Genomic DNA, 26431 nt, shown 5'->3' with positions numbered 1-26431 from the left:
TGGGAAGGTGACGCTACACAGTGGAGGGATGCATGCATGCCGAGGCCACTGTGGACTGTGCTGATCAAGGGAAAGCTTGCACACCTTGCAGGCATTACACCCACACGATCCCCTACGCGGCTGCTTTTCAATAACTCCAAAGTTATACGTGTTACTGTGGGAGCTGATATGTATGGAAGAGGGATAGATTCCAAGGGACAAAGAGTTCAAAATTCTAAACAAAGAACCAGTGCATGGCTGACTACAGGCCATTCCATTATTTCAACAAGCATACAGAGAGGAAAGCAATATACAAAGAGAAACAGCACAGAAGGATGGAGATGAATTGGGAGTGCAAGGCAACCACACAGAAGGCTGCAGGGAGGTTAAATAATTTCAACAGAAAGGAAGGTTCTCCCAGAAATCTCACTGTCTTCAAGGACACATACAGGAATGAGGACATGAGAGAGAAAAAATTGTGAGGGTCACCGAAATGACTCAGAGGTAAAGGTGCTTAGTGTGAGGACCTGGTGGCTGGGGTCTGATCCCTGCGGCCACTTAGTGGTGGAAGAGAGAACTGACTCCTAGAACTTTCCTGTGACCTCCAAACCCGAATGGCATGCAGGTATCATAAATAAATACATTAAGTAAGATGTTAGATGGGAGGAGCACATATTAATTATGATTTGGGGAACATGGAACTTTGAGAAAATAAAGAAAAAGCACCCATCTCTGATATCTCAGACAAATCTAGACTTTCTAGAAAAACCAAAATACATCTGTGCAGATATGGGAATAGCTGTTGTCAGCTTATTTTCTCAATTCTTATTTTTATCAATTTTTAAAGTAAAAGGGTTTACTCTACTGCATTGTCCTCTCATGAGTCAGGCATTATCAGCATGGAAGGAAAATCATCATACCAGGTGTTAAAATTTAATTGATGAGCACATTCATTAGGGATGTATTTATTTAGGTCTCATATTCCTAAGCTCTCTTCTAGGAGCTGAGAAGACAAAGAACGAAAAACAAAGAACTCATCCTTAACTGGGAATTACCTGTCTGTCTAGACACATGCACACAACCATATGTGTGTGTGTGTGTATGTATGTATGTATGTATGTATGTATGTATGTTTGTTAAATAATAATACATATATAAAATATAACAAATAAAAAAACATGATAAGTGCTTTAAAATAGAAAATATGGGGTTGGAAAGATGGCTGGCTTGGTGGTTAAGACTGCTTGCTGCTCTTCCAGAGCACCCAACTTTAAGTTCTAGCACAGACATAAGGCAGTTCACAATTCCCTGTGACTCCAGCTTCAGAGAATCCAATACCATCTTCTGACCTCCTCAAGCACCCATACCTCCCTCTGTGTGCATGTGTGTGTCTCTCTCTCTGCCTCTCTCTCTTTCTCTCTGTCTGTCTGTCTGTCTGTCTGTCTGTCTGTCTGTCTGTCTCTGTTTATTTCTGTCTGTCTCTGTCTCTCTCTCACACATACATACACACTTTTTTTTAAAAGAGAGAGAATGGAAAAAGAGATGGAAAGATCAGTTCAGCCATGGATAAAGGATGGTTGGTGTGGAGTTCGTAACGGAGCTTGAAGGAAAAGAATCCCAGCACAGAAACTACTTTGAGGAGAAAGAATCCATAGACCTCAGCATTCAAGCTGAGGGTGGGTAAAGAGTCCCCTGATAGCATGCAGGTCTCCAGACTATAAACAAATACTATGGAGATAGTGGGGCCAGGTAGAGGCCATAGAGGCATGTTAAAATTCTCGAAATGTTACTGAAAGGACTTCTTTACTCACTTAAAGACTTGTGTTAAGGCCACAGTTCAAGAGTTCCCTAGAAGAACAGTGGGGCAAAGCCCTCAATTTGTCATTCCCAAACTGACAGAAAGGATTTGAGTTAAGATGGAGCACGTACCTTCCACTCTACTTTCTCAAGTAAGTAAGTAAGTAAGTAAGTAAGTAAGTAAGTAATCACTTCGACAGAATATGTGAGGTGCTTAGAGGATCTTGAAAAGTAATTATGAACAAACAGAGCAACTAGGAAAAGCTACCGCTGAAGATCACAATGTTTGGCTGCCTAATTTTATTTTCTTCTTTTTATGTCTCCTGTCTCAGACTTTTTGCAAATGGGATCAATCACAGCTCCCAGAAGACCTTTTCTCTTACAGAGCTGGGAAAGGGCCTACAGTGACACAGAGCTCTTATCCTCTCTGGCTTCCTCCTCACCTTCCAACCTCAGCTTCACAGCCAGAACACTAAGAACTGAGAATGCCTGGGCTATGGGAAGAATGGGGAATCAAAGAGAAACAGGAGCTCAAGGAAGACCTGTTTCATTTGTACATGAGGTTTTGGGCTGATCTCCGAGGTGCAAGTTTGTAGAGCAGACCATCACTGACATAAGTAGCATAATAGTGCAGACCATAACCAGAGACTGGATACCCACCTTGGGTGGCACGCACGCAGAGAACTGGAATGTAGTGCCGAGGTCTTAAAAATCAGACATTAGAATCACAACCTCTAGATGGTGGCGCAGGACCTGAGGCTTAAACGTAACTGGACTGATTGCCAAAATTAAAAATAACAATTTTGACAGAATGCTGAATCTTGTAACATAATGTTCAAAAGGTCCAGGATGTAATCTAAAATTACTTGGCATTCAAGAAACCACAGAACTAAATAACTATCCAAGGGAAAAAGCAATTAACAGATGCCAACCCCAAGATGACTCACATTTTGGAATCTTAGACTATTGAAACCATGCTCCATGTAGTGAATGTGAACACTCTTGAACAACTGAAAGAAGAATTCTTTGTATAGAAACTGAAGCTTTGAGAAGAAAACAACAACAAGAAATTTTTAGAATGGAATAGTAACAAAATAAATATTTCACTGGAAAGACCCAATTCAAGTCAGCGGAGTGAAGATGACAGAAAGCACCTGTGGACTTGACACAAAGCAAACTTAACTAACTGTTCTAAACCATGGACAGAAGTGAAGTGGTGGGGGTGGGGGATGACAGAGTTCCAGGACTCAGGGGATAATGACCAGAGGCCAAATACTCATTCCGCAGCAGTACTAAAGGAAAGGATCGGTATGTAAAATACATTTTGAGAAGATAATGCCTAAAACCTTTTCAGATTTGATGAAGGTATTAGATTTCTAGATCCAAAGAGCTCGGCAAAACCAAACACATTAAGCTTTAAGAAAACCACGTCTATGTATGTCATCATCAAACCACTGCAGACCAAATACAAATTCTCAAAAGCAACCAGAAAACATACAAGCAGTCATTAAAAGAGTATAGACTTCTCACCACAAACAGGGAGTCCAGGAGATAATGACCACACTTTTGAAGTAAAACATGAAAGAACCATTCGCTTAGAATTCCAACTACAGCATGCAAGTCCTTCACGGATGACGGTGTAGAATGGCTAGGTTCAGGAATGTCCATCAAAGCCCCGTGTGTTAAAGCCAGGTCCTCCGTTGGAGAGACAGCTCAGGAGTTAAGAGTACTTGTTCTTCCAGTAGATCTGACTCCCGTTCCCAGCACTCAAGTCAGATGGATCACAACTCCTTGTAATTCCAGCTTCAGGGGATCTAACACACCCTTCTTTCTTTGGAGGGTCCCTGCCCACATATGCCATTCACTCACACATATACATACACCTAGAAGAATCTTAGAAGTATCTTGATCCTTACATCAGTGATATGGAGAGATGGCTGAAAACTGTGAGAGTAGGACTTGGTGGGAAGGTTTAGGTCATCAGTGTTATGCATGAAATGATTGTGAGTCTCCTCCTTTCTTCTTCCTCTTGTGTCACAGTCATACCATGAGCAGTTATGCTTTGCCAGGCACTTCCCTGCCATTATAAGCTACTTGGCTACAAGTCCTGAAGCAACAGAGTCAACTAACAATGGACCAAAACCTTCCAATCCCCGAACCAAAACAAACCTCTCTTCTTCATAAGTTGATTATCATATATACTCTGCTTTAATAACAGAAAGCTGACTAGTACAAAGGGCAATAAAGATATCTTTACACAGAGAAAAATGTAAGAGAGCGTCACTATCCAATCCAGGCAGTCAAATTCTTCAGGACAAATAAAAATGTAAGGAACCAAAGAACTTCATCAATGGGGAGTCATCAAAGTGGCCAGTATCTTAGTAAACATAGGACTGTTTCTTCAAATTCTTTAAAATCGGTATGACCATTCCAGTGAAGATAGATTCAGTCCATATCCCACAAGTACAGAACAGAGTAGGGAGTCTATAAAGATCCCATGTTTAAATTAAGATAGCAAACCCTGAGTGCAAGTGTATTGTCACGAGTTAGGTATGTACTTCATAAGGCCATGGAGCCATCTCAGAAAAAATCATGCATAGATAGAGTAGAAAAAACATAGCAAAAAGAAGCACACACATAATTAAAATGCTTTTCGGTTTTAGGAGAGAAGTATCCGAGTCTCCATCCCTAACTGTGAAAGGAAGGGGAGTTACCAGAGCCAATGAATCAGTAGCCATCTCACTTCCCTTACCCGAGTCCCAAGCATTCTTACCTGTGAAGTTCTGCGCCTTGAGATGCAGATCGTAGAGTTTGTGAATGTAGCGGATGTACATCTCCTCCTTGTTCAGCTCAGTCTTATAGAAGTTCTGTGAAAAAGAGCACAGACCTGGGTGTTCCCTCAGCATGCAGGCACACACACGTGCCCTTTCACTTTGTTAAAGCTCCATGCCTTCAAGTCAAAAGAACACATGCATTTTCCCTCCTGAGTATTGTGTTAATAATACAAGAAGGAGACTAAATGACAGCAACAGATTTTCAACCTGACACTGTCTTAAACATCTGGCAACTAGTGGATAAGCTGGAAATTCTTGCATTATAATCAATGATTCAAATTTCTTCTTTCATTCTCTTATTTATTTTCTTTTTCTTCTAAGACAGGGTTTTGTATGTAGCCCATACTGTTCTTGAACTCACAGCCTGATCCTTCTGCCTCAAATTCCGAGAGCCGGAATTACCACTGTGCCCAGTTGTTCTTTTGTTAGTTTCCATTATGCTTAGGTTAGCTGTCAACTGGGCAGTCAGCCTATTTAACTAAAATATTAAGAAAATGTAACAAGTCACCTGCATATTCAATATGCTGATTGGCAGCAAGGACATTTTCTTTAATTTCATGTAAACCTTTTTTCTAAAGAAATAACTCTCTAGGACATAAAGGAAGGATTATGCAGTTTTTCATGCTATGTGTGGTTGCACATGGCTTTAGTCCCAGCAGAAGGTAAATGCAGGCAGATCTCTGAGTCTAAAGCCAGCCTGGTCAGCCAGGGCTAAATAGAGAGACCCTGTCTCAAAAAACAACCAACCAACCAACCAACCAACCAACCAACCAACCAAAAAGAACTTTTCTCTCCTGTGGGTTTTTGTTTTGTTTTGTTTGTTTTTGTTTTTGAAGACATGGTCTTAGTATATAGTCCTATATACTAAGGCTGGCCTAGAATTTATTACTCAAACTCCCAGAGATCCCCCTGCCTCTGCTCCCTCCATGCTGGGAGTAAAGCATGCCTGGCTGTTGTATTAAGTTTTAATGCTTCTTGTTTATGTTTAAAACACAAAATAGAGAATTTTATGTCTGCTTATTATTATGGAATGTGCTTATAGAAAATATTAAATTAAATAACACTTTTTTCTTTACAAATCTGAATCTTACTAAAACTTGTAAAAATTGAGCAAATAGGGACACCTCATAAAAATACCAAAGAGCAAGGAATGTCCATTAAGTCTAAAGACAGAGCTTCAGAAGGGTTTACCAAGCAAACATCAGTCCCCAGGAGATGCCCTAATTGTGGGGAGTAATGCCAGGAAACGTCCCTGAGAGGGTGGATCCCCCTCACCCCTCCTTCGTGCAATCGGTATCTCCCCCTCACCTGGGGCATAAAGGTCAATGAGAACAAAAGGCAATAGGCTCCACCAATGAGAGATAACCAACTCATGCTGTAAACCTATGTACTGAAAGGTATAAAAAGTGTGTGTGCTTTTGTTCCTGGTTGCCCCCTTTGCTCTGAATGCAGGACGAACCCAGTATACTGGCAATAATAAACCTCATGTAATGTACAGCGATCTCCCTCCTGTTTCTTCTAGAGTGGGGGACCCACGCCGGAATCTAACAAATTCTCTAAAATATTTTACCAGGTTTTATAAAGATCCAGTGTTTACTACCTGGATATCAAAGCTGCAGGCACAATATGAAATCCCTGCTTCAGACACATGAGCTGATGGCTTACTGCTGTTTGATCGGATGCTACTTAGGACATGAAGGACACTGGCTGGTGCTGGGGGGAGGGAGGAAGCTGTGTACTTGAAAGAGTGATGGGTTTCTGAAACACAAAATGCCAGGAATCCTATAGGTTTCTATAGCTGATGAGCCAGTCAGGAACCTAATGATCAACTCTCAAAGGCGCCGTCTGCCTATTATCTGACTGGCATGCATTCTTGAACCCAAGGACTCTTTATACTATGTGGGCACTGACGCTAACTCGAGTGCATTATTATTTCCAATCCATAACATTGGCTCTCTCCTTGCCTTTCATTTCCTGTAGATCCTGGCAGTCTTTAAAAAGCCAAGTAAACAATGCTACTCAAACCTCCCTCATTATCATCAAAATCATTTTAATTAGCAAGAATTGTACCATAAACACAATCTAACAGCCCCACAGCAGGCTTTACATTATTAAAGGATGATTTGTTCTAATAGCTTTCTGTTAAGAAGCTGAGTTCTTTCAGAACAAAAATAAGTGATCACTCTGTAAATGAATATTCCTCCTTAAGAAAAAAAAAACAAAACCCAACATCTCCCCAGCTGGCAGATGACAATCTCTCACATATGTCTGCTAAAAACTGTAACACAGAGAACAAAATAATAATTATAATTCCTCCTGTTAGTCATGTCAAATTGTGTGCGCTGTCACCAACTGCAAGTTAAGCTCAGACTGCACACCAGCAGTCAGAGGCCCCCTGACAGGATTTGCTGCTGACCTCACAGGGAGGTAGTGACGGGAGCCATATTGCCACTAGCAAACATCCAAAGCTTTCCATTTGGAGTACGAGCTAAAGAGATTAGCTTCAAAGTGATAAGGTTGGGTTTTTAATAAGGATTCTAGTGCTGGTTTGCAATTGGAACAGCTTTCAAAATGCTCACCTTCTCTGCTCTTTGTCACACTCCAAAGCTATCGGTGTCAGGCTCAAGTAATTACAACAGGGCCACTAATTTATGAGGTTTCTTTCTTATTTAGAAGACAAGAAGGAACATAGGAAAAAAGCAGTCATTCTTTTACGAAAGAAAAGGGTCTCTTCTGTTGGACCAGTTGAGGAGATGAGCAGAGGGGCTGCATTAATGTGTTCATCTCCAAGCAGAAGGTACTTGGGAAAGAAGGTGAGGATGACAGGGTTCCTTATGAAAAAGGTAAATGTTTTGCTTTGAAGTTATTGATGAGCCTTTGTGCCTGGGCCAAGGATTCAAACTGAAGCTCACAGAGCACACAGCATATAAGCGAGGACGTGCAAAAGGGCTGAGGTTTCTGATTGTGATGGAAGAGAGACAAAATCATTGAAAAGATGAAAGGATGGACAGAGGGAAGGACTGTGTCAAGCCAAGAAAGGACTGTTAGAGGAGAGGTGATGGCTAGCGCGGCAGGTGGCCTGATAGCCAGCTCACTCTTGGTTCTAAGGAAGAAAATTATGTAAGTACATCGGTGTGAAAAAGATGCCCCCTCACCGAGCACGCTTAGGGCTCCCTATTTTTAGGAGCTGATAATGGAGGTAGAGATGTAACAACTCATTAAAAAAACGAGAAGGAAGAAGTGGGTGTGGTAAGGAAAGATAGGGTCATGAGCTCACACGTGAAAAGCAGTACAGCAAAAAAAAAAAAAAAAAAAAAAAAAAAAAAAAAAAAAAAAAAAAAAAAAATAGGGCAACAGAAAAGTAGTGGAGTCAGAGTTCGGAGATTTGAAAAGGGATTGAGGGGAGTGAGCCAAAGGAAAGCAGCAGCAGCAGCAGCAGCAGCAGCAGCCAGCAGCAGCAGCAGCAGCAGCAGCAGCAGTAAACCCCATGGGCTGAATGCAGGGAGAACAGAAGTTCAAAGTGCAGGCAAAGCACAGCTGCAAAGGTTCCAGGGTACAGGGCAAGAATGCCAGCACAGCGCACGTGTTTACAACAGGCCAGGAGGTTTCATGTGCTCTTAGAAACACAAGGAAAACTGGGGCATTCACAGGTTCAGAACTGGAAGAGGCCATTCCTCAGTTCCAAAGGAAATGAACGTTAGCAGAAGCATTAATTCACCAGATAGCAAAATATAAAAATATAAATGTCCAATGTAGGATTATTCTTTCATGATGAAATTCCATTCTATTTAATAAAAAGGGGGTGGTACTTTTTTTTTTTTTTTTAATAAATGTTGGCTGGTCCAGAGTACTTATGGTTTAGACTGCTGTCCATATAGCTATGTCATCTATGCACTGCAGTGCAACTCTCTGCAATAGTGCTATTATGAATTCATTATGCAGAGGACAGTGAGCGAAACTCAAGCAGATTAAGCAGAACATTTTCACAAGCTGGAAAATAAGAGTTCAGTAATTGTTATGAAAACATACGATAATGGTGCGGAAGAGGAAGAAGACGGGCAGACAGGAATAGTCGACAGAGAAATGAAAGGACCTCATTTCCGAAACTGTGCTATTCTGAGAAAAGCATCTAGACCGAGTAAGAAATTCAACAGGGGGAGGCAGCAGTGTTCAGTCCCTCTGTGATGTTCCTGAGGTCTGCTTACTGCTACCCACCCAGCACAGCAGGAGCATTCTGCAATGTTCTGAGCTGAATATTTTCTGGGCTTCATTCAACCTAAGGGTCACTATCTTTCTTTTAAAAACACTTTTACATTTTTGTAAGAAACATCCTGGAAAAGGGCACATGGAAGATTAAAAACAAACAAAACTTAGTACTTCAGTGAAGAGCAGCAGAGGTTAGACGGAAGGGGGAAACGGAGTCAGGCACTAACCAGAAGGCTAACTGTGCAGCCAATCTTCTTGCCATCCACTTCTCCTATTTTCATGCAGTCCCTGTAAACAGAAAATAGAGTCACACAGGGAACTTCCGCTTGTGGGGAAAACATAGTTGTTCTTTGGGGGGTGGATGAGGTGTCAGCAGAGACCAGAGATGATTGTGTGGGTTCAGGGAAAGGGGACTGGGCCGAAGAAGATGTCTAATGGGACTAGAAGCCGAAATTGGCTCCCAGCTGCAGTAGGAGCTTGCATGGCAAGCAGTATGAATGGAGAAGAGTCTTGTTCGTAAAATAAAAGAAAGCCACCATGCATAGAATTGGGACAACCTGCTCTAAAGGCAAAGTAAATGAAAATAAAAACACATTGTATTCCTTTAAAGGTGTGGCACCCTGGTACAACCCTCTAGATCTTCATTCTACAGTGCTTGGACCATCGGCAATTTTTGGATGGGTCTAAATACCCAAAGATTTTTTTCTTTTCTTTTTCTTCTTTCTGTTTTTGAGGACTGTCAAGGACTCTGAGAACTCTTTCAACTCAAGACTTTGAAAGAATTATCAAAAACAGAACTAAACAAACAAGGAAACAAACGCCAAACCCGGACGCAAAACTCTGAACAAGCCGGTTTGAAGTCCAGGTGCTGATTAGCAATTCTTTGAATGATTAACTCAAGTGGAATGCTAATTACAGTTCAGCTATTTGGGCTTTTAACTAGAATGGAGCCTATCTGGAATCTTGGGATGCAGCTTACCTGTAGTCTAACAACCTCTCCATCAGCCGAGTGACAGTGGCAATTAATGAAACGCCACTTTCTCTCCATGTTTCCCGCTCAATTTTCTTTAGTAGACTGGAAAAGAAAGAACCCAGGGCATTTTCAACATTTATTTTTATCAGTCACCATGACAACCATTTTACTTTCATCAGTACCTTAAATGCCTTAGCAACCACTGCAACATCTCACAAGTAGGACAATTTGCAAACAATGTCTTACCTAGGGTAGGGACCAAATAGTGGAATTCTAATCCAGGAAGCATTGACAAAGCAAATCGATTTTCAGATTATCCAAGTCATAAAATAGGAACTCATGCACATAATCATGCTTTCAAACACACACAGGCACCTCACAGCTCAAAGACATTTTCCCCCTGGTTCTCCTGCTGGGGCTGAGGGAGACTGGTGCCTTGCCACATTAAATAACACTGAGGACACGAAACACAGGAGTCCCTCCAAGTTTACTTCCAAGTCAAGAGCTTGCTTTAGTCCCATAAACATGTTTTCCTACCTCTCAGTGGAACGCATCTTCACCCAAGCAGTTTTGCTGCAATGCCACTGCTACAGGAAAATCCTTGTACAGACGGGATGACGTTCGCTCTCTCTCCCTTCACTTAACATTTGCCCACTCAATACATATTGTACTATCTGTGCGCTCACTCAACGCTTTCATTCACTCTGTCATTAATCACAGACGATTTTCTAAGTGGTTGTTACAGCAGATTTGATGACGAGCACCCGGGCCACGTCTCTCCTCCTACATTTCTCCTAATCCTAAACACCTTGGAGCAGAGGCACTATTGTCAACAGAAAACATTAACAGTCATCATGATGAGAACCGATTTGCTTTCATTCCCTCTGCAAATTAACGCTGTACTTGGGAAGGGTTTCCCGTCTGAACTTCCCTCAGAGATAGAGGAACATAGGTGGTATCAGCTCACTTCCCTAGCCCTCCTATTTCAGTGATTATCATATCTGTTCAAAATACTTTTTTCTTTTGCTTCTTGATTTAAAAAGGGGGGGCAGAAAATAGCATATGTGTGTTTCTCATAAATACAATGTAAACATGTCAAATCTATACTTAGTTGAAAAAAAAAACTGTAAAAGGAAAACTGCCTTGGTAAAGATTTGTTTCGTCTGTGGCTATATTTTTTTTTCCAATTTTCTTTCCATTTCCACCTCAGTACCCAGTATTCTGTCTGTTCTCCATGGCTGTTATCTGTCACATCATTTGTTTGCCTGACTGATTTTAAGTGCTTATCTAGATTAAAAATGGGTTGGTCAGAGAGAGATGACTTAGGGGAGGTGTGGGGCTTGCCCTGGCCGATCATCTAGGGCATGCCTCTTAGTTTGTTTAAATGTGTTTTCACTTAGAAACCCCTGAACAGCACCAGTTTAGAGTATAAGTTACAAACTGGTACTGAACCAAGTTCTCACATCCTGCCAATCATGCATGATGCTACAGAAATTTCTCCACGTGACAGCCCACACCCCACATACTCAGAGGCTAAATCCAAAGTAACTCAAGTTAAGTAATAATTTTAAAAATAGACAGAGGCTTTATTTATGACTTTCATTAATTCACAGCTTCCTATGTAGTCAAAAACCAGAGCTACATCATCCTCTCAAAAGAGGCATAGCTGTGTTCACCCTGCTCTCTTCAGTGACTCAAGACCAAATGTTAGGACCAGGTCTAGTACCCTGTGCACCTGCATCCTTGGTCAGGGTTATTCCTTCGTTTGGGGATCCTCCCACGTGACACTTCACCTGATACAACCTGAGATGCCTGTCGGCAGAGGGAAGCAGTCTTTCTAGATATCTTGGTGAGATTAGATGTTTTCTCCTGATCTGTAACCCATGCTCTACTGCTGGTGTGGGGTATTCAGAGACCTCATCTCATAAAGTAACAGACAGATTCTCACAAGGTTTTTTTCTGGATTTTCCAATGGTATTCTTCCATCAAATGGTCAGCAGGACAGACTACAGTCTCGCTTGCCATGAAGGAAATGGGGCTGGACAGTGGTGGTTTAATTTTCAATCTGTCTTTCTGTATCATACCAGGCTAATGCTGAGAACACTGTTCTCACATATATGTTGTCCTTGGACCACCCAAATGGCAGATTTGGATACTTGAGGCATATGTTAGAGATCAAGTCTCCTGAATCCAAGCAGTGGTGAAACATGCAACCCTTGGTTAAGGACTTGGGAATAATTTGGAGTTGTGGAGAATTGGGCAGAGTATAGGGAGAACTGAGATGGGTGTCACTTTCCTTTGCAAAGCTAACTGGGTGCCTCAGGGTAGTGGGCGGCTCTGCTGCATCTCCCCAGTGGAGGGACCTCTGTGGCATCCTTGCCCAACCCAAGCCTGCCTGGAAAGTTGGCAAGAAGGCCAGATCATAAGTTAGGAGGAGCCAGTAAGGCAGCGGGTAACTCCGATGCCCGATTTTGGGTATCTCACAGTGTGGTCTGTCAGCCACAGTTTCAGTGTTTTCAAAAATAGGGAATCCACTGATTTAAAAAGCAGAGATAATGTGCACAACTGAAGACATTGTTGGGAGTTAGTAAAAGTGAGAGGGATTCTTGGCAAGCACACTCCACAGAAACTAAAAGTCTAAGGGCTGATTTGCCAAGCACAACACTCAGAAGCAATGAGTGTCCTCCAGGCTTCCATCTCCTCAACTCATTTTATGAAGTTTTAGGCGTGAATTTCAGAGTAAATGAGAATCTATACCCTAACAGCATGCCTTCCTAATTCATAACATGTGCAGCAACTCACATTATTACACTAATTTACTGTGATTGTTAGCCCCCCAAATAAAAAGACTTTATTGTTTCCTTGAAATCCACTTAAAATTTCACTTTCTTTTCTGAGACCAGGTAGTAATGCAACTTAATTGTCACTTTAAATTTGCTTTATTACTGATATGCTGACTCTAAAAGCTTTAAAGAAAAATATTTATAGCCTTTTAAAATTTTTATTATTATGATTTATTTATATATCCTAGAAGGATGTTAAAAATCAACAAAAGAATAAAAATTTCCATTGAATGAATCAGGTCCCTTAAAATATAAAATAATTATAGAGCTTAATTATTACTTTGATTCCAGTGTCAAGGTACATCTTATATTTCACAGTCATGTTTATATAAAAGCAATCCAAATTGCAAATTATCGGCCCCTTACTAAAGTAGATAAGAGGTATTATATTAATATCATGAATTCATTATAAATAATTAATCACAAATCTCAAGGGGTTTATTCCATCAAATGCTTTTGTATTTTAGCTCTTTGTTCTAACCAAGGACTAGGAACTAAAACGAAAGCATTTTTCAAAGGCAATTTATTATGTTGGATGAGGTTTTAATCTGAATTCTTGCTAAACTCCAGCTGTCGTAAAAGACGGGCACTTTGTACACAAGAATGAACAAGGGCTTGTAATTAGCAAAAGTTTTGGCTGAATTACAGCATCAAAAGGAAATGGTACTCAGGGTTTGCAATGTAATTTATCACCACTACCAAATGAAATCTCTGAAGCCGTTCTTTTTCCTTCCTATATAGTTTTCCTGAAAGCTTTTCCTTTCTATATAGTTTTCCTGAAATTGTCAAGAATGATTTTGCATCAGGCAAGTTGAAGACTACCCATCAGTCAGAGCCTTCAGTTTGAAGATAGCGTTTTTAACATCTATATATCCATATTTCCACAGTTGCTAACTAATGAACCTAAAGTGAACTTGAATCTTGCACTTGGTTATCAGTACCCCTTAGATGATGGCTGAGCATTAAGACAAACACAGGTGTATTTTCTAGGAGAGAAATGTTATTAGTTTTGCACTCTTGAAAGAAATTAGAACATTTTCCCAAGCTTAGTGTGCTAATCTTCTCGGTTAAAAGAAAAATACGTTATAGAAATACTAGGTTCAAAAATGACTAAGATCTGTAAGATCATAAAGAAAATACATGCCAGGTGGGAAGTCCCAAAGTGCTGAGACATTATCATGCCTAAACTCTGGCTGTTTCTACAGTTGGTTGATTCCTGATACAAGCAATCCATCCTGAGATTATGATCATATTGGACCAGGTGAGATAATCTACAAGTCCCTTCCTAGAGCGCCATTCTTCTTTCTCTATTGTCCTTGAATATTTACTAGAAATGGCTTAAAAAAAAAAAAAAGGACAACGTTGAAGCAGGTGCTGAGCATCAGGCACAAACTAAGTTAATTTTCTAACAGCAAATCAGCCACAGTCATACTTTGGAAAACACTGTATACAAATGTTATAATCACACACTTTTCTTCTTCTCCCACTCATAACTCTCTTTAAAATCATTTTCTTATAACAATGGCCTTATTTTCCCTTGAAATTACCAAGCATGAAAAGAGCGAGCTTTGTTACGTAACATAGGCAACCTGTCCTAATCGGAGATTAAAATAAGGAGACATAGCTAATCATCAGCATAATAAGATCCACTTGCTAGAGTTAGGCAATTATCCTTTATTTCACACTCCACAAAGACAAAGCTCTCCTGTGAGACCCAAGCTGTCTCTGCAGCTCTCGTCTACCGTGGCGCAGAACGGTTCAGGACTGACACCAGATGTCCTGAATAGAATCAACTGGAGAGAAACACATTACTCACATACTGTTGAAGAGCTCACGGTATGTTTCATCACCTTTGCCCTCTGACATCAGGCTATCCAGTTTGTCAATTAGTTTGGCCTCCACCTGAAACACACCCAAATGTTACTCTCCTTCCTCCCACTTCACATGCAAGATCTTTAGGCAAATTGGTTTGTATTTCTTTATGCCAGGGGAAAGCTGTGGTATACTTTGTCAAAGTGACATTGTCAGCCATGGTTAATAGCAAGCCTCCCTTTGGAATTCTAGGAGACTAATTTAGATGCAGTCAACATGACTTCATACTCCTGGCTAGCTAGCTTTTTCTGCTGCCAAGGACAGCATCTATCTATCTGGGATCCCAACATAAATGCTAGCAGCCCAATTTAAACGTTTCGGTTCTTTTTTTAGGGACTATAAAAACTGGCAAGTCCCATTTTCTTTCTTTTTTTTTCTTTACATCACTATATCTGAGAACATCAGCAAACTAGCATGCCCAAATACATTAATTTAAATCTTAAATGTGCTTTATATCTGTTTTCTTTCCTAAAACAGTTCGAGGCTGCACTAAATCTTTGCTGAAGTTGAGAACTCATCCTAGCCATGTACAGATGGTAGACCCACAGAAATATTCTAAGTCAGGAGGAAGCAGCAGGAGAGTGAAAGGACATATTTCCTGAAAACTGCAGTCAAAACATTTATATTTTCAAGGATGTAAATTCTTTATAACTTGAATATCAGGAAGGGAAAAATTTCCCTTTATCTAAACGAGGCAAGAGAAAATGACAACCTTTAGCCAGCGTTAAATCCATTTGGGCTTGAGATGAATATTCAACTTTGTCAAAGGACTGAGCCCAGTTATTTCTTTAAAGCAAATGTCAATCAAAAGATAAAGATAAGAGGGAAGGAAAGTGGGCTCCCCTACCTAGCACAGTTTGTTCATGGCTTTTCGCTCAGTCACTAGCTTTCTTAAAAATAAATGTATATACGGGTACAAGTGAAATGCCCACACTCTTGGCAATAGGAAAGGTCTATGCATGCAATCAAATTGCATATACAGATGACAAGCCCTTTTCTGAGGTTTGAAGAAGGCCTCATGTGGAGAAATGTGAAGGAGACCCACATCCTGTGAGTAAGCAGGTTTGTAAAGTCACTATGTGAGCACATGTTTTTCCTACTTCCCCCAACAGACCTGGACGGTCAAAAGTGGCTGATTCTTTACAGATCTGATTTTGCAATAAGGATGTCTGTCTTCCTCACACTGGAGCACCACTATTAGAACCTAAGTCAGCAAGAAACGATAGATTCATCCCCTTGGAATTTCCTTTGTGAGATTTTTTTCCACTGCTTTCTCCTTCAAATTAATTTTCATTGCTCAAAGCTAAGAGCAATAAAACACACTGTGAATCAAATGCTCAGAGCTAAGTCATTCACCAAACACAATGTGCAGACCACTGAGAAATCAATGGCTTAAAGAGTCATTAACCTTCCGATTCCTCTAAGTTGCATCCAGCTGGGAGCAAACAACCCTCTGTAAATTCTTAAATACAGATCTGGAATGTCAAAGAATTTTTTTTTTTTTTTTGAAAGAAATAAAATGGGCTTCTAGGGTTTCCCTGGAGGCTCAGGGCAACAAGAAGCCAGGGTGATGTATCCAAGGCTATGTGGTACAGGGAGAACAGGGAGAACAGGTTCACCAGGTTCACCAAGTTCACCTGGTTCTGAATCCATGGAACCACTGTTCATTTCTCCACCTGGAGATAAATGGGGAAATTGTGGAGACACCAGATGGAAAAGTGACACTCCCTGTCAGTCCTGAGGAGCAATGCTGCCTACCTGTTTAAAGTTGCCACTCCTCCTTTGCTCCCAGTCCATCATATCATGAAAAATAGGAATCATGACATTCCGGAGATCTGGCTGGGGGATCAAGGTCACTTCCAGAAAGGGCCCAATCAGGGCAGGGATGAAATGAAGTTTGTGTTCTCCTAAATTAAGGAAAATATTCAAGTTTCAGTATATTAAGCCTCAATAAGATTTTTAAAAAGACTACTATTATAAAATTTAGTTAAAACTAGTATCATAAAATATTGAACCAGATAAGAAAAGAACCCATAGCATACAATTAAAATGGCAGAAATAGAAATATTATATTACTGTACATTCTTGTAAAACATTGGATGCAGTTAATATAAGAGAGGCTGGAGAGATAGTTCAGTAGCTCATATCACCCAGAAGCCACATGGTGGCTCATAACCTCCTATATCAGCAGTCCCAAAGGATCTGATGCCTTCTTCTGGTCTTTGTGGGCATCAGGTGCATACAAGGTATATAGAAATACAAGTACACAACACAGCTACTCACAAAATACATGGGAAAAAATGCTAACCTAGAAGATATCCCTAAGGTAATCACAGCTGTTATCTCTCGGTGGTAAACTACAAATTATTTTTACATAAGAAAAAAATACAGCTTAAACAAAAGTCTAAATGCAACCCCCTCAAAGCCTTCAACTGATTTCTGAAAGAATTCAAACGTAACAGTATTGAACCCAACTAGTGTGTAAGCAAATGCTAAGAAAGGTATGGTGGCCAGGATTCAGAGCAAAGGAGGGCAGGCAGCAGCAGGGACACAGGTGACTTTAAATATGGAGCAGACCTGAGTCCATTAGTCTGGGTCAAATCTCACAGAGAAGTTTCTATGTTGATAGTAAGAAAACTACATGCCCTGAGTGATATATTCTTTTTCTCAATATCATGGCTAAAAGCCTATGATGCCAAAGAACCAATCTGGAAGCCCTAGGATGAGCTCAGAGGTTGAGTTGAGGGTAGCTGGCTTCATGGGAGACAGCAATTTCCTCTTTAGGTACAATCATGCAAACATTTTCTGAATTATTCTACTGCAGGATTCTTATTCTCCCATATGCTTAGACCATGAGCACTTCCATCATGATGAAACTCTCCCTGTCCCGGTAGCATGGAAGGAAGACTACTTCTTGTAGCTGAACATTTTAGTCTATGTCAAGCTTCACTGTTTCCCATGATACTCCTATGAGAGAAGAGCGCTGTTCAGTATCTTCCTTTTGTACCCTGTGATCCACAGAGTCCATGAAACCTTTTTGGTCTCTCCTTTCCTAGTTAAAACATTATCCCAGGAAAAACAGAGCTGTGAGTTTTCAGCTCTTTACATGACTATAAACAAAAAAAAGGGAGAGAGAGTTGAAATGAGTACCTCTTTCTAGAATATGTTTTGGCAGGTGACAAATGATGAATTTTGTTCAGAATCTAGAAATTTGGGTAGTCTTTTAGTATAGATTTTATATTGTTTCACTAGAAATAGTCTATTTAGCCATGAATCTATTTTATTCACAGGCTCAATACATAGGCATGCCTTGTATGATTTGGAAAATCTATGACTTGTAAATGAAAACCACAATAAACACTAAGACTATTGCAGAGATGCGCATCAAGAATCAAGAACCATTGAGGATGGTATAGCAGGAAAGCAGTTTGGATAGGTTCTTTCACTTGATTGTGTCATAAGCAGCAGCTGCCCCAATATATGAACAGAAGGTACCCCTGGAAACAGCATGGGCAGGATGTCACATCTGAAAGTGTAGTAGAGGTCTGGGGGAAATTGGCAGTGGCAACCTGGGTTATGTACCATATTGGATGGAAATGCAGTGGGACTCTTCAGCTGTGTGTGGGAGTCCTTATTATCAATTTGTTTTGCAGAAACATAACTTTGGGGGACAAGGGAAAGATTGCTACATTGGGAAAACTGATGATAGTTTATAATAGACTTCAGTCTCAAAGCATGAGCCATGGTACTAGGCACAGGAGGCCAGATCTGAGGAACATTCTAGATGTAAAGCATTAGTGAGAGTAAATTCTGCTACTAAATGAGATGAAGTTAAAGGAGGAACAGGGCCTAGTTTAGATGGAGGACGATAATGACTTCTGCTTGAAGCTCTTTTGAGGCATTCTCATGTGCGTAACAGCCTACCTATTCCCCAAAGTCAGATTAGGGCTCAGGGACCTTGCAGAATTGTCAATGATAAATAGGGCTTGGTATCATCAAGTGAATGAAACAGCTTTGGGAAATTAACAAAGATATACACACAGACACAGACACACACAGACATACACAGACACACACACACACACACACACACACACACACACACACCAGATTTTGAATACAAAAGTATAAGACAAGAGAATGTACCAGCTAAAGAGATGGTGGATATGTGAACTAATAGAGAAGAGAAGGTTCTTGCAATTAGGGAGGGACAACAGTAGCAAACTTGGGGACTCACTAGTAATGTCCACCATCACTTGCAAGCACTTGCTCTGTGGCAGGTGGGCTCTGACTGCTTTCTATGCATAATTTCATTAATTTGCCATGACAACTCCAGGCAGTGGGAACTGCCACTTCATATGCAGAGAGGAAAGAAACGTCGTGGGGCCTTAGATAACTTGCTTAACTAAGCAGTTAACTTAACTAGTAAGTAATCATGTAGCCAGTTTTTAGGGTGGCTAGCATCTGGACCCACTAAGCAGGTTGGCTCTAGTTTAAAATAGCAGTCCTAAGAATGGGATCAACACAAGCCGTTGGGTTTGGCAGAGGGGTAATAAGAAGGTAAGCCCCATCATGAATCAAAGGGTAGAAAGAAAAAGCTGAGGAGGCAAGTATTGAAACTGGATCCTCTTGAAGTCAAAGTTGCTAGAGGGTGAGGCAAAAACAAGAGATAAGACTCACTAACCACTTTAAAGCATCCTATCGTTTGGAATAAGCTCTTTGTCATCCCACAACCTCCTATTCTGGCCTCAGGAACAAGCAAGAATAATCTTACTCTTGTCCAAATACTAGCTTTATCTCTGGGACTAATATAAGCCATAAAAGACTTTTCTAGAAGGGTCTTTAAGGAACAAATATGTTTTAAGTCTTCAGAAACCATTTTCCTATTGAATGGAGACAGTTCCTCTGAGACTAAGGTTAGCACTCAGAGCAAAATACAGCTAAGAGTGAGCCTGGATGTTCTGGGATTAAAAGGCATGCTCCACCATCATCCTACTGATTGTGCATTTCTTAATACAAGATTAATTTGGGAGTTCTGGGCTTTACTTTGTCAAATGCAACCTGTATATATCTGATGCACCAGCTAGAGTGTAGATGTCTGTTCCCTCAAAGACATCACAAACAGTATGTTGCCTGCCCACTAGAGACCAGAATCACAACAAGATAAGACAAGGAGGTAGTAGCATCTTTAATTTTTTATTTTTTTATTTTTTAGTTTTTTGAGACAGGGTTTCTCTGTGTATCCCTGGCTGTCCTGGAACTCACTCTGTAGACCAGGCTGGCCTCAAACTCAGAAATCCGCCTGCCTCTGCCTCCCAAATGCTGGGATTAAAGGCATGCACCACCACTCCCTGGCCCAGCATCTTGAATTTTGTCAAGATTTCCACGTACCTGAATGGTCCTCTAGAGGGAGACCATTAATTTGAACTACTTCCTATCTTGGAGATACCTAGAGGGCTTCATATCAAGAACTTTTCTAATGTTAGTAATAAAGTGTTAGAAACTTCTCCAATAGCCTCAACTATCGCTAGATGGCCTTACCCTTTCATGTGTCTGGAATGCCCTATAGGACAGAGATCCTCATGATCTCTACCATCAACACATGGAATCCTGGGGCAGTTGTAAGGTCCTTTCTTTGGGAACAGGAGTCCCACATGGACCTCACATGATCAGGGATGTACCACTTCATCACAACTGGGAGTTGTATTGACTTTGCCTTGCCTTTAGTTTTAGTGTGAATTAAAGTGCTTAACCAGGGACTGGAAAGATGGTGCAGTAGTTAAGAGACTAGATCTTATAGAAGATTATGTTTAGTTCTCAGCAGACATGATGGCTCACAGCATCCATAACTCCAGTTCCTGGGTGTCTGATGCCGTCTTCTGAAGTCAGGCACCAGGCACACACACAGTATACATACATAAGTGCAGGCAAAAATTCATACACAAAATGAAACAAATAAATATAAAACAAAAAAAAAATGATAAATGCTTTAAAAAGGGCTTTGAGAATAGAAACCAAGTCCTGGATACAATCCTAAGGCCCCATCCAAACAGAAAGTCCCTTTTTTATATCAGTGAAGTCACAATACAGCCTATCACGTGTACTGAATTTTCATCAACGGTAACTGTTTCTTACCATCTTTATTTTATTGTTATTAAATCAATTAATTGACATGGATATCCATGCAAACATGTGGAGGTCAAAGGTCTGTTCTCAAGTGTCTGTTCTCACCTTTTACCATTTAATTCCAGGTTATCATACTCAGGCTCCCAGACTTGCTGACAGGTATCTCTAACCACTGAGCCATCTCCCTAGGTAGCTTATCCATACCCATAATGCATATGGAAGGAGCTTGTAACTTCTTCTCATGTATCCCTACCTGTATTTCTGACCCAGATAATCCTTCACCTTTCCCCAAAGACTGCTTTGTTTTAACACAGCAAGAGTATCTCAGGAGGAACTTCTTCATTCATGCAAATTTGTATATTTTCTTCCAACACTGAATCCTCTACGATGGAAATGCAGGCACAGTTATCCCTTTCCTCCTCTCCCCTTCTGACACCCACATTTCAGGCAGGTAGCTGGCAGCTAGTTTGCTACTCCTTTTCTTGGTTATTTTTGTCAAGGCAGAAAACAGAACCTTAGATGCAAGCACGCTCCCTGTCATCTGTAAAAGTCTACATTCACTGTTTATTTGAGCTGTCCTGGCAAGGGAGAAAATGGAAGAAACGAAGGTGTCTCCAGTGTGTGAGTGGCTGGGGAGGCCTGAGGTTTCAGGTGTGATGCCTGACCAGGAGCTTGGCCCAGGACCTGGCTATAGGGCCAGCTACTCAAAGCCATCACACAAAAGCCACCTTATAGTCTGAGAAACCCTGGACTACCTCCACACTGTATAGACACCAACTTTCTGCACAGCTTCTGAGTACGTGGGCAAAGGGGAGTGACCCACAGAAGGAATACAGCATAAACTCAAACCACTCTGCCTGTATGGCTTTCTCATGGTGAGTTAGTAGAAAAAGGCAGAGACACTATGGTTGTCAACTTTGGTTTATTGGTTGTTGGTTTTTGGTTTTGGTCGTGTTTTAAAACAATGTATTTATTTGTTATTTTACTGTGCTGCTAGGAATTAAATCCAGGCTCCTACACATGCTAAGCAAATTGTGTCAACTGAGCTATAAGTCTTGTCCTAAAATAATGTCTTTAAATCCATGCCTGTTAGTATATTATCTTCCTTGACTTTTTGTCTCTCATTTATTCAGCTCAGATACTCAATAGGTATTGATTTACTGTTGTCTTGTGCATTCTTCCAACTTTGTTTTGAGCCTTCCCTGAGCCTGGCATGCGCTGACCTGTATAGTGGAGCTCACTCCTACCACCTACTTATTTATCGATCACTATTTGCTTCAGCATTTTTTAGTCTCTTGGAGAAGTATCTTTACCATTTATAGATATTTCATAACCTACTTTTGTCTTTTTTAAAAATTCCAATGTACTCACAATGCAGTAAAACAAATCTCATAATAACACTGTCCAGCTGCTATTGCAGTTAGAATTTTCACTAATTTGTTTTATTAACATGCTGCCTAACTTTTTTTCTCTAAAGAATTCTAAAGCAAGGCTGAGACATATTGTACTACTGTACCAATCAAAACACATCTATAAGAGCCTCACAGTCACAATGTCTCTATCATGGTAGCACATCCACACATTTATTTTTTAAAATTAATTAAAAACATGACCAACATCCAAACTTCCCAATGATCCTGAAGCAGGCAATGTATAGCTTTTCTTTCGGCTACAGTTCAAACAAGGCCCACAGACTACACTCTATAACCGTACCTTTCTTCAGAGAGTAGAGAAGTCAGAGAGTAGCCACACTTTGGTCTTTATCATACCGGAAGGCCTCAGAGTAACCTCATTGCTGAAAACACACTTTTAGGAGTGCAGAACATGGGCAAATCCAGGTGGGCCCTCAAACATTGAAAATCCAATCCCCACCGAGCCAGCAATGTTTGTAATAGCAGCAACTGCACTTATCTCACATGACTCTCTAAACCAGAAGGTTTGCATACAGCCCCATATCTAGCGTCAGCCAGGTGGTCGTATTTGGAAGTATTTAGGTACCTGCTACTCCGACTGTCAGAGTTTTATGTTTATGTACAGTGAGCAGCCTGATGGGGAAGTCTTGATTTTTTTTATACAGAGGTTACAAGATACTGTGTTTGCAAATGTGGATCAAAGAGCATGCTTTATGTTTAGGAAGAAGGTGAATTCATCTAAAAAGAGAAAGTGATGAGCTAGATGCAGCTAGATGAGGGCCCTATGTGTAGCAGGCTGCCAAGGCCTAACCTCCTCAGACCACCCCATTCTTCCAAGGGAACAAGTAAGCGGACAAGATTTGGGGAGTAACTTTCTCCTTTTACTGAGAGAATAATTTTTATTCCTTTGAGGAAATAAAAATATTGAGGAATAACACATTTAAGAAAAGGTGTTCATTTGTTACCCATTGGTCCTTATTCAAATAAGTTATTAACACCACAGTGTGATATCACTGTGCATCCACTACTTACGTAGAAATTGGAACCTTGGTGCTCTGGCGATGGGGATGTGAACCAGGACAAAAGCTATGCAACAAGTGTGCCAGTTCCTCAAAAAATTAAAATACACTTAAGATGAGAGCCAACAATTTTGCTTCTGAGCTTCTGCCCATGAGAAAGAAAGCAGGACCTCGAGATTCCCCTGGCCGCCATATTCATAACAGCATAACCTGTAATGCCCAAGGTGGGAGCAATCCACATATCTATGGACAGAGGCAGGGAGAAGCACAGCTACAACAGTGAAATGCCACAGACTCTCGAAAGGGAGGGAAGCTCTGATCCCAACATGTACTGAGCGTGAAAAGCAAGGTCCTTCTCCTGAAAGGAGTCTGAGGCAGGAAGGTAAAGGCTGGACTTGCTCACATACGTCAAGTAGCAAGTGCAGAGAACTCAGATAGAAAGCTGACACTGAGGTGGACGGGTGCTGGAAGTTTTCATTTAATGGTTATGTTCTTTATTAGCCTAGAAAGAGTTAGGTTTTCTTATTGGATTTTTCAAATAAAACTTGTTTTTGTTGCCAGCCCGCACTTCCTTCACCACTCTTCCTTCCCTTGTGCCCTCCCCACCCCGGGGCCTCTTTTCCTACAGTAACTCAGTTTTCCAGGACAGGGGTCCTAGAGAAGATGGGGGTTAGGTCAACTGGCAATATAAACACAGTATTATTCAAACCTGAGAAACAGTTAAGATTGAAAAATTTATGAGACTCTCCAGCGTAGACATTTCATTCTGTGTTTTAGCAAAATCTAGAGACAGTTATAGGATCTTATTTTTCAGATGCGAACTCATTTTATTTTTCTTGAATCACCATTAAGTATTTATGAATAACAAAGCTCCCCAAATTGCTGTGCATATTTGAGGGACATATAAGTTTTGTACAAAAATCATTCTGTAACAAGAAAACAAATCCTCCTTTTTCTAAGTTGTACTGCAATGAGCCCCCAAAAGAAGGAACTCTTAGATCATTACATAGTCAAATGTCAATCCCTTGAATAAGTTGCAATGGATTCAAATGTAGTAACAGTTAATGATATGAAAAGTACAAAATTAATATGCCAAATTAAATGTTATAAATCTCTAGAGAGAGATTTTATGCCAATGGAATTTAGAACAGTTTATTTGCCAAATATTATTCTTTCTGTGCAGGCAGATCTGAGCCATCAATTGGCTGGGTTAATATGCTTTCTACACTGTGGCAGATTAACACAATTGGATCTAACAGTATCTTAGCAACTGCAAATGCTTTTAAAGGCCTTTAGTGATATTCTTTATGATGCAGATCAATGGCTTGAAAGGTGTTTTGGAATGATGATAGTTAAGGCAATCTTTCACAAATTTTAATCCAATTTTACGATGATTCATAGCTTCCTTTCAGAGTTGTAAAAGTTTTGTGGTGTTACTGTTTTACATTCTGGAAAGCTAGTTCATTGCTAGAGAATGTTCAAGGGATCGAACACTGCTAAACAATGTTCAAGGGATACTAGTCCTCAAAATGTATCATTAATAAGGAAAGAAGTAAAGGTATTGTGACAATTTTCAAATAGACACCAATGTGAAGAATTAATCTTATCCAGTGCCACAATGGTGTCAGTTTCTGGAGATATCTTTTGTGTGCAATAGAGACAAGTGCTGCCACTGATAAACATCTCTTCTTAGTGTATGGAAAGGTCAGGAGATGAGCTAGACCATGGAGGGGCTTCATTGCTCATCACTTACCTAGGCTTTGCCACATGCTAAAAATTTCACAACCCATGGTGACACGCATATCACCATACCTGAAATAGAAAGAAAAACATCAAAACTGATGTAATTTCCAGAACAAAATACTTGTGTTCTGTAGGATAGAGTATGCCATTCTGAATTAAAGGCAAGAGATTTGAAGTATAGATAGCTGGTGAACACATCTCAGTGACCTTAAATAAAATACCCACATAAATTTGGTTTCTATCAAATGTTGACTCCTGAAAACACTGCAAGAAAAGGTATTAATACGTTCAAAGATATTGAAATTTCCCTGCAAACCCTGCTCTCACAATGGCTTCCCTACTTGTCATTTCCAGCTGCGAGCATTCTGATTTGTGAATGAAACTAAACATTCTTAGAAGAGCACACTTCCATCTTCGGTACTTACTTTTCTAGCACCTTTTTCTTTTTGGAAGGTGTGAACATCTCCAGCTGCAGACACAACTGGTTTATAAAAATGACAGCGAGGTAAAAGTAGGAATCCCAGATCTAAAACAAGAATGAGATATATTAAATAGTACTGTGCTAGAGAAACAACCCATGAGCCGATGCAAAGGCTGACCTTGGCTTCAGAAGCTGTCAAGGGACGAGAGTGGACTAGGTAGCAGCCACAGCTAGCTCTATAAACGCTTTGGGCGACACATACTTGAATTTTTCTGCAATAAAATTAAAGAAGTACTCTCTCGCTATTGCTTAACATCTGAAGCCCAGAGGCATGAGCTCTCTGACATAGCTAACGGACACATGCTTTCTTTCCATGACCTTACTCGAGCATCTCCAGGCAGCCTTAGGTACTCCCTGCCTGTGTGGATTAGCTTTTGGAGCTTCTTTTGATGGACAACTTAAAAAAAAAATGCATCTGTATCTCTAGAAATGCTAATTGCTTTAAACTGACATTGTGTCTTAAAACTCCCTATCCAGACAAATTGTTTTTTGAGTCATAAATTTTCTTATGCCAAAAAGAGAAAAAAGAAAGACATCAGAATAAAATTTCCAGAAATAAACAGCAGGAACCGTGTAGGACATATGGACTAAGACTATGTCTCAAGTGATGTCACATCAGAGGACAGCTAAATAACTACAAGAAACAGAACCTGAGCTATCTTCCATGTATACAGAGCTCTCACAAAACAGGGATGTGATAGAAACCCCAAACTAAAACAATTCCACTAAAAATACGTATTAAAGGGGTGTTGGATTCCATGGCTGGAATTAATGTCCACCCAACATAGGTGCTGAGAATCGAACATGGTTAAGAGCAGCAAGCACTCTTAACTGTTGTATTCTCGTCACGTCATGTCACTCCACTAATAATATTTATTCAAGGAAATCTAGGCACAGGGCAATTTTAACTTTGCAAGGATGTACATTTAAAGGAAAATTTACAAGGAGAAAGTAGTAGAAGAAAATAAATGTGAAAAAGCAAGGGCTGGGGATGTAGGAGGTAGATGAAAGCTCTTGCTAAGCTACGATGACATGTACCCTGTGTCACGGGTATAATATATTCCGTCGAGTTTCTATTGTTCTTTAGATGTTTGGGATTTTTGTTTGTTTAACTGAACCCAGGGTTAGCTCGTGCATGGCTGGCAA

General features: G+C 40.4%; 1 protein-coding gene across 7 annotated transcripts in view; it reads right to left on the bottom strand.

Annotated features, from left to right (window-relative positions):
* Dock4 (dedicator of cytokinesis 4) overlaps positions 1-26431 on the bottom strand; it is a 411188-nt gene that overhangs the window by 42956 nt on the left and 341801 nt on the right. For 5 of the 7 annotated variants that reach the window (XM_031357369.1, XM_031357376.1, XM_031357375.1 and 2 more), the window contains exons 29-36: positions 25230-25330; positions 24815-24873; positions 16263-16411; positions 14449-14534; positions 10036-10062; positions 9796-9891; positions 9044-9104; positions 4550-4643 (exon numbers count right to left, since the gene is read on the bottom strand). In XM_031357369.1, coding sequence (XP_031213229.1) covers positions 4550-4643; positions 9044-9104; positions 9796-9891; positions 10036-10062; positions 14449-14534; positions 16263-16411; positions 24815-24873; positions 25230-25330 — 673 coding nt within the window. The remainder of the gene's footprint in view (positions 1-4549; positions 4644-9043; positions 9105-9795; positions 9892-10035; positions 10063-14448; positions 14535-16262; positions 16412-24814; positions 24874-25229; positions 25331-26431) is intronic. The other 2 variants (XM_031357373.1, XM_031357374.1) reach the window with 1 other exon arrangement.

This window comes from Mastomys coucha, unplaced genomic scaffold (assembly GCF_008632895.1).
Source record: "Mastomys coucha isolate ucsf_1 unplaced genomic scaffold, UCSF_Mcou_1 pScaffold6, whole genome shotgun sequence".
Lineage (NCBI taxonomy): Eukaryota > Metazoa > Chordata > Mammalia > Rodentia > Muridae > Mastomys > Mastomys coucha.
This window is presented reverse-complemented; position numbering and strand designations above follow the sequence as displayed.